We start from the raw sequence: 15,883 nt of genomic DNA, 5'->3' as shown, positions 1-15,883 counted from the left end.
TTTTTTGTTTTTGTTTTTTTAAAGTCTTTACAGTAAAAACTTGTATATATATATAAAACCACAGGAATGATTCAGCCCTCAGCGTCAGTTGTCGTCATAAAAAACAGACGGGTGGCCCATGCAAAAACAGTCCTTGTTTTCCATCGCAGCCAATCAAATTGCACCGGGAACATGAGTAAGAGAATCTAACTGGCTACTTTAGGAAACGTTCTTCCTTTAGCTGGTTTTGTGCACGAGGCCCCTCCCCCCACCAGATGGAAGGCTTATTTATGAACACTTAAGCAAAGAAAGTGGAGATGTTGGCAGAAACGGCCAACTGGATTTCGCGGGGTTTTTTTTTTTTGGCCGCCCTGAATTACGGATCTGGTTGTCTTTGCTCATGCAATAAATTAGCCCCGATGTCTTCTTTTTGTCATTTGCACTGGAAACCTTGAAGAGGAAGTATATATTATGTACAATTTTTTTTTTTTGCATTGCTCCTTAGACTGCTGGCGGATGCATTCCAAGGTAAATATTAAAAAAAAGGCACTGCAATGTTTTTGAGTTTTTTTAATATCTGTTCTCTTTCTATCAGTTTTTGTGGTACACAGACAGGACAAATAGATTTACCCCTCCACTTACCATCACCATGACTAAGGTAGGTGTACTGATCAGTTATTATCCTTTATGGTGCAGAAAAAAGGGGCAAACCAATCCGCACACAGGACGCCGATTCACTGTAACCAAAACTAAACCAGGTAATGTAAGAAGTGTATATTGATTGGTTTGCACAAATGTTTTAACATCTACGAACTAAGGTATATATACTGGAATTTTTATGTATTCTAACTTTTTTATACTAGCAATGACGGCGATCAGCGACTTATAGTGGGACTGCGATATTGCGGCAGACATGCAAATTCCCCGTACACACGATCGGACTTTCCGACAACAAAACCGTGGAATTTTGTTCGAAGGTTGTTGGCTCCAACTTGTCTTGCATACACGCGGTCACGCAAATGTTGGCCAACAATTACGAACGTAGTGCCGTACAAAGACGTACGGCGAGCCAATAAAAAGGGAAGTTCAATAGTCATGCGCCACCCTTTGGGCTCCTTCTGCTAATGTTGTGTTTGGTGAGCACTGATTGCGAGCATGCGCGTTTGCACTTTGGACTTTTGTCCGACGGACTTGTGTCCACGCGATCGGAAAGTCCGACAACACACATTTGTTGGCGGAAAATTTGGGAACATGCTAGCCAACATTTGTTGGGGGAAAGTACGACAACAAATGTCCGATGGAGCGTACACACGGTCGGACTTTGCGCCAACAAGCTCCCATCCAACATTTGTTGTCGGAAAATCCGATTGTGTGTACGTGGGCCTAACACTGACACTTTGTGGGAACCAGTGACACTAATACAGTGAACAGTGCTAAAAATATGCACTGTCACTGTAAAAATGACACTGGCTGGGAAGGGGGTTAAACATCTAGGGTGATCGAAGGGTTATCATATCTTCTACCCATTTATTGAAAGAACTTTCATGTGAATTCAAGCGCTGCATTTTGGACTTCTATATTTTTAATTGTTTGACGATCAACAAACTTTGCTGGCTGCTTTTTATATATTATTATTACTATAGTTAGCGCAGATACCGACTACCCTTTTTTGATCAAAGGATTAACTGTGTGCCTAGCCTGTGTTTGTACTTTGTGTTGTGCTTTTACTAAGGGAAGTGATGGATTTTCTTTCTCTGCTTTGCAAGGAAAGAAAACCCATCACTTCCCCCATTTCAGAACGGAGATCTGCCTTGTTTACAGATCTCCCTTCTGTGTGTTTTCTCGACGATAGGCGGGTGTCGGCGGATATCCATTGGCTTAAATCACAGCAGAAGCGGCGCGCCGACAGTACGCACAGGTACCCCCCTACCCGGAAGTTCAGAATCATATCTATATATACGTGATTCTGCACAGCCCGGCTGCCCTGTAGACATGTGCGATTAGTCTCGTGTGAATCGAAAATTCATACGAATTTCTGGAAATTCGTACATTCGTGAGGATCCGAAATACGAATTTTTATGCATACGAATTTTGTACGAAGTTTCGTTTACAAACTTCGGATAAATTTATCATAACAAACTTTCGTTATTGTTACGAAAAGTTAACGAAACTAAAAGTTAAAAACCCAGGAAGTCAGCTCAGCACAGGGATATTGGGAGCCCCTCATAATGATACATTTATCATAACGAACTTTCGTTATTGTTACGAAAAGTTTACGAACCTAACGAAAATTCGTATTTCGTACGAATCCAAATTGAATTTCGGACACAAATTACAAATTAATTTTAATACTAAATGGAACGAGACTAAACAAATTTATTGACGTCGCACATGTCTACTGCCCTGTAGCGGTAAATCTGCTATAGGACGGTCGGCAAGTGGGTAATATGCTGAGCCTTTTTTCTTTTAAAGAAAACAAGAATTTCTCTTTCTAGTATGAATGGGTGGTGGTTGGATGATTTAACCCCCAGCTTCTTCCATCTACAATATCTGTGCAGTGGAATTCCCTTTATACCCCTCTGTAAGCCATGGGGAACTAAATCAAGTGTAATGGTCACTGCAGATAGCCTGTTCTAGCTATAAATATTTTACCATTGAAATTCCAGAAGGATATTAAAGTTTGATGGGTCATTAAGAGTTCCTTCATCTACCCAAAACTGAAGTATCCTTTTTGAGTAGACCTATCTTATAATTATGAGTAGTGACACAAAAGAGGAGCTCATTTGTTTTCATAAGAGATTCAATAAGTGCCTTGTGATTGGGGTAAACCTAATTTGAGATGCCTGTGTCCACCATCAGCTTATGAGCAGCTCGAGAGAAAAAGGGCTTAATTGTAAGTTACAATGAAAGAAATCCCTTTTAAAAAAATAAATAAAATAAAACATAGCATTAACCAAAATCTATTGACGATACTTCCCCTTTGGACTAGTGCCAGAGACAAAGAAGATGAAAAAAAGGTTATAGTCACCACCATGATGATTCTCTTTCAATACAACTCTCATACTTACAAAAAAAAAAAAAAACAAACAAAAAAATAAAAACACATCAGCAATACGCATAGCTCAACTACTACAAAAGCAAAAGAAGTAAAACAAGTCTTAAAAAATGAGGTAGCAATTGTGTGTTCAAAGTTTGGAAGTGCATCACATTGGACTTCAAAGTAAATCAAGGGAATGTTACCTCAAAACAACATTATTATTTAGGAGCCACATAAGGAGGAAAGGGATGACCCAAGTTTCTTCTGGGCTGACATGTTTCAGACAGAAGAGATGGAAAAATGGTTTCTAAGGAGGCATTCATTTTAGAGGACCACCATATCTTTCTAATAAGATTTTGGTGGTGGGATCGTTGTTCTTTACGGTGGCTTTCATTTTAGAGGACCACCATGTCTTTCCAATAAGATTTTTGTGGTGGGATCGTTGTTCTTTACGGTGGCATTTATTTTAGAGGATCGCCATGCCTTTCTAATAAAATTTTGGTGGTGGGATCCTTGTTCTTTACAGTGGCATTCATTTTAGAGGACTGCCCCGACTTTCTAATAGAATTTTGGTGATGGGATCCTTGTTCTTTATGGTGGCATTCATTTTAGAGGACCGCCATTTCTCTCTAATAAGGTTTTAGTGGTGGGATCGTTGTTCTTTATAGTGGCATTAATTTTAGAGGACTACCTTGTCTTTCTAATAGTATTTTGGTGATGGGATCCTTGTTCTTTATGGTGGCATTCATTTTAGAGGCTCACCATGCCTTTCTAATAAAATTTTGGTGGTGGGATCCTTGTTCTTTACAGTGGCATTCATTTTAGAGGACTGCCTCGACTTTCTAATAGGATTTTTTGTGATGAGATCCTTGTTCTTTATGGTGGCATTCATTTTAGAGGACCGCCATTTCTTTCTAATAAGGTTTTAGTGGTGGGATCGTTGTTCTTTATAGTGGCATTCATTTTAGAGGACTGCCTTGTCTTTCTAATAGTATTTTGGTGATGGGATCTTTGTTCTTTATGGTGGCATTCATTTTAGAGGCTCACCATGCCTTTCTAATAAAATTTTGGTGGTGGGATCCTTGTTCTTTACAGTGGCATTCATTTTAGAGGATTGCCTTGCCTTTCTAATAGGATTTTGGTGATGGGATCATTATTCTTTATGGTGGCATTCATTTTAGAGGACCTACATGTCTTTTTATTAATATTTTGGTGGTGGCATCCTTGTTCTTTACAGTGGCATCCATTTTAGAAGACTGCCTTGTCTTTCTAATAGGATTTTGGTGAAGGGATCCTTGTTTCTTAGGTTCCTTCAGCCAAATATTTTATACATTTTTGGGTAGAGTGTATGTATATAAGGGATACAACTTTTAAAAGGTTTAGAACCCTATTTAGATATTTATTTCGGTCCTTGCCCCTGTAAGGGGGGGGGGGGGGGATGTGCTCTTACTTTCAATTTTATGGATGTCACCAGTACATAACTAGAACAGAAAGTTACGAATCGGTTCTGGAGACTGCACTCAAAGGTGGGATTATCCCTTGCTTTGATGAGATTTCATCTCACCTCTGGTTGTGTCTCTAAAACAAGGACTGGGGTAAATTTCCTCCATGGGGGGGACAGACAGGGATAAAAATGTGATAAAGATTCAAAACCTTCCCTACTCGGTACAAAACTCCCAATGTGTTCTGAAGAACACAGTCTAAGGTGGAATTACCCCTCACTTTAATAAAATCACTTCTAGCTGTGTCTCTGAAATGGAAAGTAGTTGTACATTTCCTCAATGGGGGACAGACAGAAATACAAACTAAATAAAGATTAAAAACCTCCCTCAATCAATACAAACCACCCAATCTGTTCCTCCTCTTTCTGGTTGTGTTTCCAGAATAGGAAGTGGGGATAAATTTCCTTAATGTGAGGCAGACTGTGGTAAAAACTTGATAGGGATCCAAAACGTTCCCTACTCAATACAAATCTCCCAATCTGCTTTGGAGACTGCAGTCAAAGGTAGGATTACCCTGTTGAGATTTCCTGTCACTTCTGGTTGTGTCTCTTAAAGTTTGGTAGTAGTCTATGTGTTTTCACCCCATTCTGCCTGCTGTGTTCATTATAAATTATGCCTTTCCCAAGCTGCTGTACTGTTGTTTTACTAAGAATACAGTCAGTGAAGTCAGATTTCTAAGCTTGGCATCACAAGCAAGAAGAAAGCTATGAACCTCATTAGGGAGATTCCTCGTTGGTGGACATGAAAATATATAGGAAACCACTGAATGAGTCAATTTATTAGCACTACCTACAACTGAAATAACCATTTTAAAATAGCTCAGAAGTTTAGTAGGGGTAGCACGGGTAACCACCCAAAGCAAAATTTAGACAGGAGGGTGATATAATGCTGAAATGATTTTGAGCATGTTGTAGAGGATGCGAGGGATGAGTCCTGAAAGCCAGATATAGATCACCATTATCTGGGTTGTGGTCAAGAAGCAGTTGAAGTACTTAGGGATTCTCACCCATGCAGGCGAAAGAGAAGAGAAGGAAAACTTTCCAGCCTTCCAAGAATTATTAAGTTCTGATATGGGACCCAAAATCTGGAGGCTTGGAAAGAGTTTAGATGGGAAAGAGCCTCCAACCCTGTTTACGAGTTCTGAGGTCCTGAAAGTGTTAACCCCCCTGCAAGACAGGGCTGAAAAGGGCAGGAAGCAGTCAGCAGTTGTCCATGAGGTGTGGTGTGGAGCAGGACATGCTTGTGAGAGGGAGCTGTGTACTATTTGGGCTAAGGAGACACTGCTGAGCTGTGGGGCCCTTTCTTTGGACCCCTGGAGCAGGTGGGGACTTTAAACCCTCTTATGGGACAAGGTTTTGCTGGCGGTGAGTCAAAGATTTGCATTATACCTGAGGTTGATGGACTGTTCTGCTTGTTTTCATGCTGAAAGTAAGCTGGTTTTCATTTACCCTTTGAAATATAAAGACTGTTTGCTTTTACCAACATGGCAGGCTGGTGACCCAGACACCCCCTAATTTCACAACGTGTATTATACATATTCAGAATTTCCTTGGGCAATATAACTTGCACAAGCAGTAAGATATGGTAGATATGCTTACAACATGGATAGAATGAGGTTTGGCCTGGAATGTTACAAGTAAGGGCTTGCTATTAAAAAAAAAAAAAAAAAAAACTATGGGGTAAGAAATTCCTTCAATTGAATCATTAGGCAGGCATTTCTACCCCACATTCCTCATTAGGTGGCTCACTTAGACAGACTAAGCTATTCATGCAATTTTTTTCCCTTAAAATACCCAAATAATAAAAAATAAAAAAAACTAAATAATAAACATCCACTGCCGGGGCACACATGCATGCTGGACATGTATGAAGCAATCAAGAATAATAGACAGATCACACTTGAAAACATTCATCCCGGTTGAGGTAGGTTTGGTGAATGACCTCTGCGTACGGATTCTTGTTACAGTCTATATCCGTCTCATAACAAGTCAAAATATAAAACAAAAAAAATGAATGAAAACTACAAAAAAATGAAATATTAAAAAGTCCAACCAGGCTACAAAAGCAGCAGACATCCCTGGGTTATTCCCAGGAGTCTCAACAATCATCTGACACAACAATACAAAAGAGCATATCAGAATTATCAGTGGGTAGTGACATGAAAAGAGGTAAGTTCTCTATAAAACCTGTAGGTCCTGCCGCCAGAGGGCTTCCAGCAGGCGATTTCTGTGTAGTGATAGTAAAAAAAAAAAAAGAGACGGCTGCCCACAGTCTCTGGAGAGTAACAGTCTATAAGTGCTGCATTCTCACATATAATAATAAAAAAGTACAAAATTCTATCAAAAGGATATAAAGGGATCACAAGGTTTGGAAAAATGGAGACCTGAGATTGTGTAAAAAAAAAGCTCCCTCAGACTAGGTTGATAAGGAGCAGCAAGGATTCAGGACCAGCTTTAGAGAAAGAAGAAGAAGGTTCAGTCCTTGGTTGTGGCTGTAAGGCTTGATGTAAGGTGCCCCGGAGGGTCTTCTTCGGTAAAGCTGATTTCATCTGGAGTGATGGTGGACACCAGCATTTCTTCCAAATGACAAGACTGTTGCTGAAAGAGAAAAAAGTGGTTAGTGCTTAAAGGCCTCACGTATACAATGCCTGATTGAAAGACAGTCTGAGTTAACTATTATCAAACAATGAGTGCCTCCCGTCCATAGTGTAACCCAGTCTTTCTCAACTTTTTCAATACAGGGGAACCCTTGAGGAGAGGAAGACGCCACTCAGACCGACCCGGTGTTCTCACAGTGTGTGGCCTTTGGCAGCTCTGCTCTGGCCATGCCCACTGACGCATTTCACCCTGCCCAATGGGGGGGGGAACCTCTGTGACCAAACCCCGGTGAGCAGGGCAAAACGCATCAGAGGTGAGGCAGAAGCAGTGCTGCCTGAGGCCGCACATCGCGAGAGCACCGGGTCGGTCTGAGTGGCATCTTCCTCTTAGCATGTCTATACTTTTGAATTAAAGCTCAGATGCCAGCTCCCACACTTGAATACCAGCAGGGAAATTTTCCATTCACCAGCTTTGAGCACGACTAAAAGGCCCAAAATGATCACAGGTGAATTATTGAAGTAACTTTCCAGTCTCAGGGAACCCCTGCTAAAAAATACTATATCTACTCATGATAAATTGGTGTGATGGTCAGTGGGAAGAATGATCCTTACACTTGTGGTCATTGGGAAGAATGACCCCCTTACATAGAGCTAAAAAGACCAATGTTGTCAGTTGGAACTTATCTGAGAGGCAGAAATTGCTCATTGCTCAAGGAACCCCTAGCAAACTCTGAAGGAACCCTAGGCTTCCATGGAACCCTGGTTGAGGAACCCTGGTCTAACCTGACAAACATTTCAGACATAAGGCTCAGACAGTGGTAGTCATAAAGGGTGTCCCAGAAACTCTTTAAAATTCTGTTGCTCTTACGCACAACAAATGTTGGTACAGCCGACAGATTTATGTACCTATCCATATATTTCACCTGGCAAAATGTACTGGGTCTTCCCAAATGTCATCATTGTTCTGTGACTGCCCTGGGGTTTTGAGCAATGAAATCAATGAAGCACAGTTTTAATTAAATGTTGCTAAACAAATGTCCATCTGGACCTAGTAGTACTGAGGGGGCTGAATTAAAGTGTTGGAAATGCAATTTTTTTCTTTCTAAAATAACAAACAGGTGTAGCGCACCCCATATGGAGCCTTAAGTACAATGGGATCCCCCACCCTGCACAACCAGGCACACCAAATTTCTACAGTCACTCCAGAGTCAGAGAATAGTCCGTGACTTTGTTTTTTTTTTTGTTTTGTTTTATTGAGGGTAATAAACTTGGATAAGGATGGGAGTTTATGGGATGTCCACTTGACTTCAAACAAACTTCAGGGACAATTTTTCCTATATACAGTCCTATATACAACTCCTCCTTCTTCCTCCAGCACACACTTGCTTGCAGAACCCAGCTATGTGGTTTTGTAGCAAAGGCCCATTACAGGCAGGGTATTCACAGCTCCTATACTTAGAGAACAGATAGGGTAACACAGCTCACACTTTCCATTACTTCCTCTCTGTGGTCACTGCTGCCAACACCACCTCTTCAGGCACTGCCAACCTACCTGGTTGCAGCTGCCCTTTTCACCAGCCCTCCCAGTTAACCTCTCCCCACATTCCTCCAGACTGACACTCACCAGCCCTCCCAGGCTGACTCTCAGAAGATCTCCCGGACGTACTGACCTGCTCCTGCTGTCCTCTCCTTTCTGCTGTGCCTCCAGGAAGGGTTTTTATGTGTTCAAGGGCCACCAACAGCCTCCTCAGCACTCCATCTCCATCTTCCACTCTACTGCCCTTGCTGGCATGAGTCATGGCTATTTATTAAGTGGCTTGCCCCTGCCAGTCCATTTGCTGGGGCCCTCATAAATATTCCAAACATCCCCTCCTAGCTTTTCCAAGGTTCCAGAAAACAGGGGGAGGCACCAGAAGAGCTGCCTGAACGAGTCATCCAGCCTCCCGGAGTCACTAATCCCTGACCCAGATTCAACCCAGGCCTGGCTCTCAGCCAAGCCAATTTACCTACACTAACAACTAAACTGTGTACACTAGCACACTAGCTAGAGGGTGCTACACAGGTTTATACTTACCTGCTCTTTACAATGGAATTGCACAGAGGAACCCTGATCCTCTTCTTCTGGGGTCCTCCTCAGTGGTTTTGGCTCCTCGTCTCTGGTGAGTACCCCCATAGGAAGTAGCTTCCTATAAGGGCACTCGTGCAGGGTCACTCCCAAGCCTTGCTACCTGCATCTATAGACACACAGTGGGGCTTGGGCCTCCCCCCCCGCCCGGATCACTCGTCACTGGCTTTAAATGATAGCAGTTGGAGCCAAAGCCTCAGCAAAGCAAAGTGAGACCAGGAAGTAGGGAACGAGTCACTGTAGACGGGCACAGTGAACACCTTTGGGATGAATTAGAGCAGAGACTGCGAGCCAGGCCTTCTTGTCCAACATCAGTGCCTGACCTCGCAAATGCGCTTCTGGAAGAATGATCAAACATCCCCATGGACACACTCCTAAACCTTGTGGACAGCCTTCCCAATAGAGTTGAAGCTGTTATAGCTGCAAAGGCTTGGCCAAAATCAATATTGAACCCTACGGACTAAGACTGGGATGCCATTAAAGTTCATGTGTGTGTAAAGGCAGGTGTCCCAATACTTTTGGTAATATAGTGTAGATGTATACTCAGACAAAAAAGATTAACAAAAAAACTTGAATAACTGCACGTTCTTTCTTTTGCCATCACTTTTCTGTGTTTCTATGAGTTCGGGCGATTGTGTTGCCCAGTTGGATACCCATTCCCCTAACCCCTTCCCTCTTACATACTCATCTATGGGGCTCTTCTTTCTCTCTCCTTTTACCGAATTAACTCTCTCCCTCCCAGCCTTAGCCATAAACTTCATGATGTTAGAACAGTTTTACGTTATGCTACACTCACCGATGTATTGTCGCTTCCTGCTTTGATTGTACCGTACTCCATCTGTTGACCTAAACTCAATACTGTGTCTACATGTAAAACTTTATTGTTATGTATACTCGAGTTTTACCTCCATGCTTGGAAAACCTAATAAAAACATTTGTAAAGAAAATGCAGAATCAGGACATAGTTAACCTTAACGTGATTATAAAGCCTAAGGTTACTTTCACACTGCGGCGTTGGGGGGCGTCGGCGCTTTACCGTCATTTTTGCTGAGGTTTTCGGCTGCTAGCGGGGCGCTTTTGCTGAGGTTTTCGGCTGCTAGCGGGCGCTTTTAGATATATTTATAAATGCGTCTTACCCCATTTCGGTGAGAAGGCGAGTGGTGAAATAAATGTTCCATCTCGCTGAGTTCACTGACTTTGCCCTTGGTTTCTGGAATTTCACCGCCTCTCAGAGTGTCGCCATTGTGGTCCGCTCGATCTGAAAGTCTGATACCTCCAGGTCCTTGAGGAGCCGAGATCGGGTCCTGTGCAGCTTTACACTTCATGAGCCTGTGAAGCCAGAAAAAGAAAAACAACAAGAACATTACGGGACCATATCATATCCCTGTTTCTTCTTGCCTTCATTTCACAGTGTGCCAGGATCATCCAGAATAGCACCATAAAAAATGTTTTAAAAAATTAAAAAATCTGTATTTTAATTAAAGTATTAAAAATGTTTTGTACCATATTAACCAGGAATTGATACTAAGATAAAAAAGACAAAAACAATAGAAATGGCCTGCAAAAATAACTGGGTAGATTATAATTCCCTCAAGTGGAAGTAACTTACATACCCAGAACACACACACACAAAAATATATATATATATATATGTATATAGATACACATTTTAACATTAATACATCAAGAATTAACAGGTAGCTAATTAACCACTTGCTTACTGGGCACCTAAACCCCCCTCCTGCCCAGACCAATTTTCGGCTTTTAGCGCTGTCACTCTTTGAATGACAATTACGCGGTCATACAACACTGTACCCAAATGAAATTTTTAATTTTTTTTTCCCCACAAATAGAGCTTTCTTTTGGCGTTATTTGATCACCTCTCGGTTTTTTTATTTTTTGTTAAAAAAAATTTTTATATTTTATTAATAAATTTTGCAAACAGGTAATTTTTCTCCTTCATTTATGTGTGCTGATGAGGCTGCACTGATAGGCACTGATAAGGCGACACTGATGGGCACTAAAACATAAATGTAAAATTGATGCGCTCTAAAAATTGACCAATGTGCAAAAAAAAACTAAATAAAAAAAATACAATATGCTCAAATAAATCAATTATGCAAATAAATATATAAATACCTAAAATGTAAAGGTATAAATAATCCTGGTGCTAATGCATATACACATATCCCCCAAAAAATTGGTAATGTGACGGTGTATAGAAATAAAAAGATAAATTAGTGCCACTCTAATGAATAAAAATTCCAGCGGAGATAAGTTAGTTAAAAAAAATAAAATATTTCAGCAGTTCATTCCCTTAATCAAATTAATTGATTCACTGTGTTTAATCGTTTGTTCAGGATTTTTGGCTTTTCTTACATCCCACTTCAGCCATGATACTGCTGGTAGTTCGGTTCTCAGGAAAATTATTTTATGAAAAGCAAGCAAACAGGTATATCATTGCGCAGTGAACTTATAAGAAAGTACACAAGCAAACAGCTTTAAGAGATACACTCACATGCACCCGGTATACTAAAGGCATTCAGGTATGCAGATTGCAGTCAGCCGCTGTGGACGAGGCTTCCCATACAGAAACTGCTGCTATTCAACTCAATGTGTCATGCAGCAATGAACGTCCTAAGCTCCTCCCACGCGTTGCATCACTGTCACGTGACTTTCTCAAGGATACGCACGTTTATTTTATTTGTATATATTCAAATTTATCCACATCAGCGCTTGGTTTTTACCCACTATTTGCACTGATGGGCACTGATAAGGCGACACTGGTGGGCACTAATAGGCGGCACTGGTGGGTACTGATGGGTGGCACTGAAGGGCATTGATAGGTGGCACTGAAGGGCACTAATAGGTGGCACTGATAGCTGGCACTGATGGGTGGCAATGATGGGCACTGATGGGTGGCAGTGATGGTCACTGAACAGCACTGGTAGGCGACACTGATAGGCAGCACTGCTATGTGGCACTGATAAGGCACTGATGGGTGGCAGTGATGGGCACTGATCGGTACTGGTAGGCATCACTGATAGGCAGCACTGCTAGGTGGCACTGATGAGGCACCACTGGTAGGCATTGATAGGTGGCAATCGTGGGCATTGATAGGTGGCGCTGATGTACTGGTGGGCACTGATTGGTGGGCACTGATTGGTGGGCACTGTTTGCACTGATTGGTGGGCACTGTGGGCACATATGAGGCGGCTTCACCTCTCCCTGCTGGGGATCGATGTCCCTTCAACAGTGATCGGCTTTTTTTTCTTCTCACGCTGTCAGCCGATCCTTTGTTTACATCACGTGATCAGCTGCCATTGGCTGACAGCTGATCATGTGGTAAGGGGCCGGGATCTGAAGGAGTTAAAGCATATGAACTTTTGATGTATGTGAATAATGAAGGGTTAATGATGTTTTTACAGTGTATGTTCTCCTGATATATCTATTTGAGTTTGACTTTGGAATGTGTTTACTGACTAAGAAATGTTTAGACTGATAGATTAGCGCGGCTGAGAACATCCTGACATGTGAGTATTATGAGATCGCAGGTAATATGGAGATAAACTCCTTTTCCTGGAATTGCCTTTTCTCTGTAACCAAACCCAAAATGTATTGTAATCCATCCTTCATTATTTTGTATAAAACAAGGGGCATTTCCCTTAATAAAGCGAACAGGTTTTTTGACCTCATCTCGTGTGTGTGTGTGTGTGTGTCATTGGCTGTTCCCAGGGCCCTGGTGGGAGGTATCCAGCTGTACGGTTCAAGTCCTCAACATATAACATATGGCAAAAAAGGTAAAATAAGGAAGAAATGTCCATTTTTATATCAAAACAATTTCATACATTATTTTGTTAGGATAGAGATTGCAGACCAATTTGATGCAGTGTGCGGCGTATGGTCTGAGCACTGACAGGCTGACCCCCCACCCCTTCAACCTCTGCAGCAATGCTGGCAGGACTCATACGTCTATTTCCCAAAGACAACCTCTGGATATGACGCTGAGCACGTGCACTCAACTTCTTTGGTCAACCATGGCGAGGTCTGTTCTGAGTGGAACCTGTCCTGTTAAACCGCTATATGGTCTTGGCCACCGTGCTGCAGCTCAGTTTCAGGGTCTTGGCAATCTTCTTATATCCTAGGCCATCTTTATGTAGAGAAACAATTCTTTTTTTCAGATCCTCAGAGAGGTCTTTGCCATGAGGTGCCATGTTGAACTTCCAGTGACCAGTATGAGAGAGTGAGAGCGATAACACCAAATTTAACACACCTGCTCCCCATTCACACCTGAGACCTTGTAATACTAACGAGTCACATGACATCTGGGAGAGAAAATGGCTAACTGTGCCCAATTTGGACATTTTCACTTAGGGGTGTACTGACTTTTGTTGCCAGCGGTTTAGACATTAATGGCTGTGTGTTGAGTTATTTTGAGGGGACAGCAAATTTACACTGTTATACAAGCTGTACACTCACTACTTTACATTGTAGACAAGTGTCATTTCTTCAGTGTTGTCACATGAAAAGATAGAAGAAAAGATTTACAAAAATGTGAGGGGTGTACTGACTTTTGTGAGATACTGTGTATATAATGTTTGGGAGTTCTAAGTACTGTATTTATTGGCGTATAACACTCACTTTTTCACCATGAAAATTGGGTGCAAATAGCGTGTGCGTGTTATACGCCAATACTTCAATTTTAGCTGACTCGGAGGGGACAGGGAAGGGGGCGGGACAAGCGCTGTCAGGTTACATACAGTGAGAATCTTCTGTTTACTTGCCATTGGACTACTGTTCTGTCTATCATAGGAGATTCTCACTGTATGTAATCTGTCGGCGCTCGTCCCGCCCCCCTCCCTGTATCCTCTAGGCTGCAGATGGGCATTGATCAGTCTGCACTGATGGCATTGGCGAGGCTGCTGCATTGAAGGTAATGGTGAGGCTGATGCATTGATGGCACTTGTGAGGCTGCAGATGGGCATTGATCAGGCTGCATTGATGGCAATGGTGAGGCTGCAGATGGGCACTGGCCCTTATTTTGCTTCAAAGTTCCTTATTTAAAATTTAATTTTTGTTCCTGAAACTTTCCTCTTAAAATGAATGTGCGTGTTATACGCCTGTGCGTGTTATACGCCGATAAATACGGTAATTTTCTAGCAAAAAAAAAAAACGGATTTAGGATAAAACAATAAAATTGCGCACTATTGTTTCTGGGCTGTACTATGGGTACAAACAACAAATAACATACACATATGTGGTATTGCTGTGATCGTCAGGAGTAGGAGAATTTGTTTTGGGTTGTTCTTTGGTGATAGGTCATGGTAACAGCAAGAAATATATAGCTAAATTAAAAAAATTTTTTTTTTTTACTATTTTGTGCCAGATTTCGTTTGATAACAAAAAAATAAAACAAACTGGAGCTAGCCATTACTATTTACCAACAAATTAAAGGCCAATTTGTAATTTCCTGAAATAAAAAAAAAAATACGCTAAGTAGTTGCGATGATATGTACATTTTTACAAACACATGTCAACGTTGCAAAGCTGAGTTCAGGCGTTAAGATTTGTTTTAGCTTCCGTCATGAAGTGATTGTAAAGTTTTTTTTTTTTTTTTAAAATAACAAACATATCATACCTACCTCCACTGTGCAGCTCGTTTTGCACAGAGTGGCCCCGATCCTCGTCTTCTGGGGTCCCCAGGCGGCTCTCGTGGCTCCTCCCCACATCTGATAACCCCCTAGGAGAAGCACTTTCCCAGGGGGTTACCTTGCGGGCGCGCTCCCGAGTCCAGCATTTGGCGTCCATAGCTGCCGAATGTATGACTTGGCCCCGTCCCCCCCCCCCCCGGCGCCCGCATCATTGGATTTAATTGACATCAGCGGGAACCAATGGCTGCGCTGCTATCAATCTATCCAATCAAGAGCCGAGAACCCCGGGCAGAGAAACAGCGCGTCCCCGCCAGGGTCAAGTTCCAGGGCTCAGGTAAGTAAAACAGGGCGCTGGGGGGGGGGGGGGGGGGGCGGTCACTGCCAGGTGTTTTTTTCACCTTAATGCATAGGATACATTAAAGCAGAGTTCCAACTATAAAATTTTTTTTTTTTTTTTTTTGGATGAACATATTGTTTTTTAAATACTATTATTTATATGACTCACGGTTTAGGGATCGATCGCCGCTTGATAGCCAATTTCCGATCATACGATTTCTTCTATTCTCCTCTCTCTGGCATGTCCCATATTGCTTGTGGGCATGTGAAGCCCACAAGCACTATCTTCCTGGTTACGGTGTGCAGCTGAGCGACCAGCATGCACCGCTCCGTTCTCGAGCATGCGCAGCATGCGCAGTATGTACGTCTCGCAGCGCTGTATACTTCTGACGTTGCCATCACAACAGGCGTCGGCGTCGGAAGTGCCCGCCCCGTTGTGACGGCAACGAAGATAAACGTCAGTCGTCACGTCCGGTTTCGGAAGATCACGTTAACTAGCGGGGGCCATCCACACTGACTCCTGGGAATTATGACACATAGCTCCCAGGAGAGGGTGCGCAGCTGGATATGGCGGACATATCCGCGGGTGGCAGAGACAGGAAGCTCGATTGGAATAGATAGAAAGTAGTTCTGGACTGCCGCACTGCAAAAAAAATA

General features: G+C 42.3%; 1 protein-coding gene across 1 annotated transcript in view; it reads right to left on the bottom strand.

Annotated features, from left to right (window-relative positions):
• Nucleotides 1–456: 456 nt before the first annotated feature.
• Nucleotides 457–15,883, bottom strand: part of IGDCC3 (immunoglobulin superfamily DCC subclass member 3) — a 272,243-nt gene continuing 256,816 nt past the window's right edge. Inside the window, exons 13-14 of the mRNA XM_073618325.1 lie at nucleotides 10,376–10,568; nucleotides 457–7,115 (exon numbers count right to left, since the gene is read on the bottom strand). Coding sequence (XP_073474426.1) covers nucleotides 6,993–7,115; nucleotides 10,376–10,568 — 316 coding nt within the window. The 3' untranslated portion in view covers nucleotides 457–6,992. The remainder of the gene's footprint in view (nucleotides 7,116–10,375; nucleotides 10,569–15,883) is intronic.

This window comes from Aquarana catesbeiana, linkage group LG03, assembly GCF_042186555.1.
Source record: "Aquarana catesbeiana isolate 2022-GZ linkage group LG03, ASM4218655v1, whole genome shotgun sequence".
In the NCBI taxonomy this organism is placed as follows: Eukaryota; Metazoa; Chordata; class Amphibia; order Anura; family Ranidae; genus Aquarana; species Aquarana catesbeiana.
This window is presented reverse-complemented; position numbering and strand designations above follow the sequence as displayed.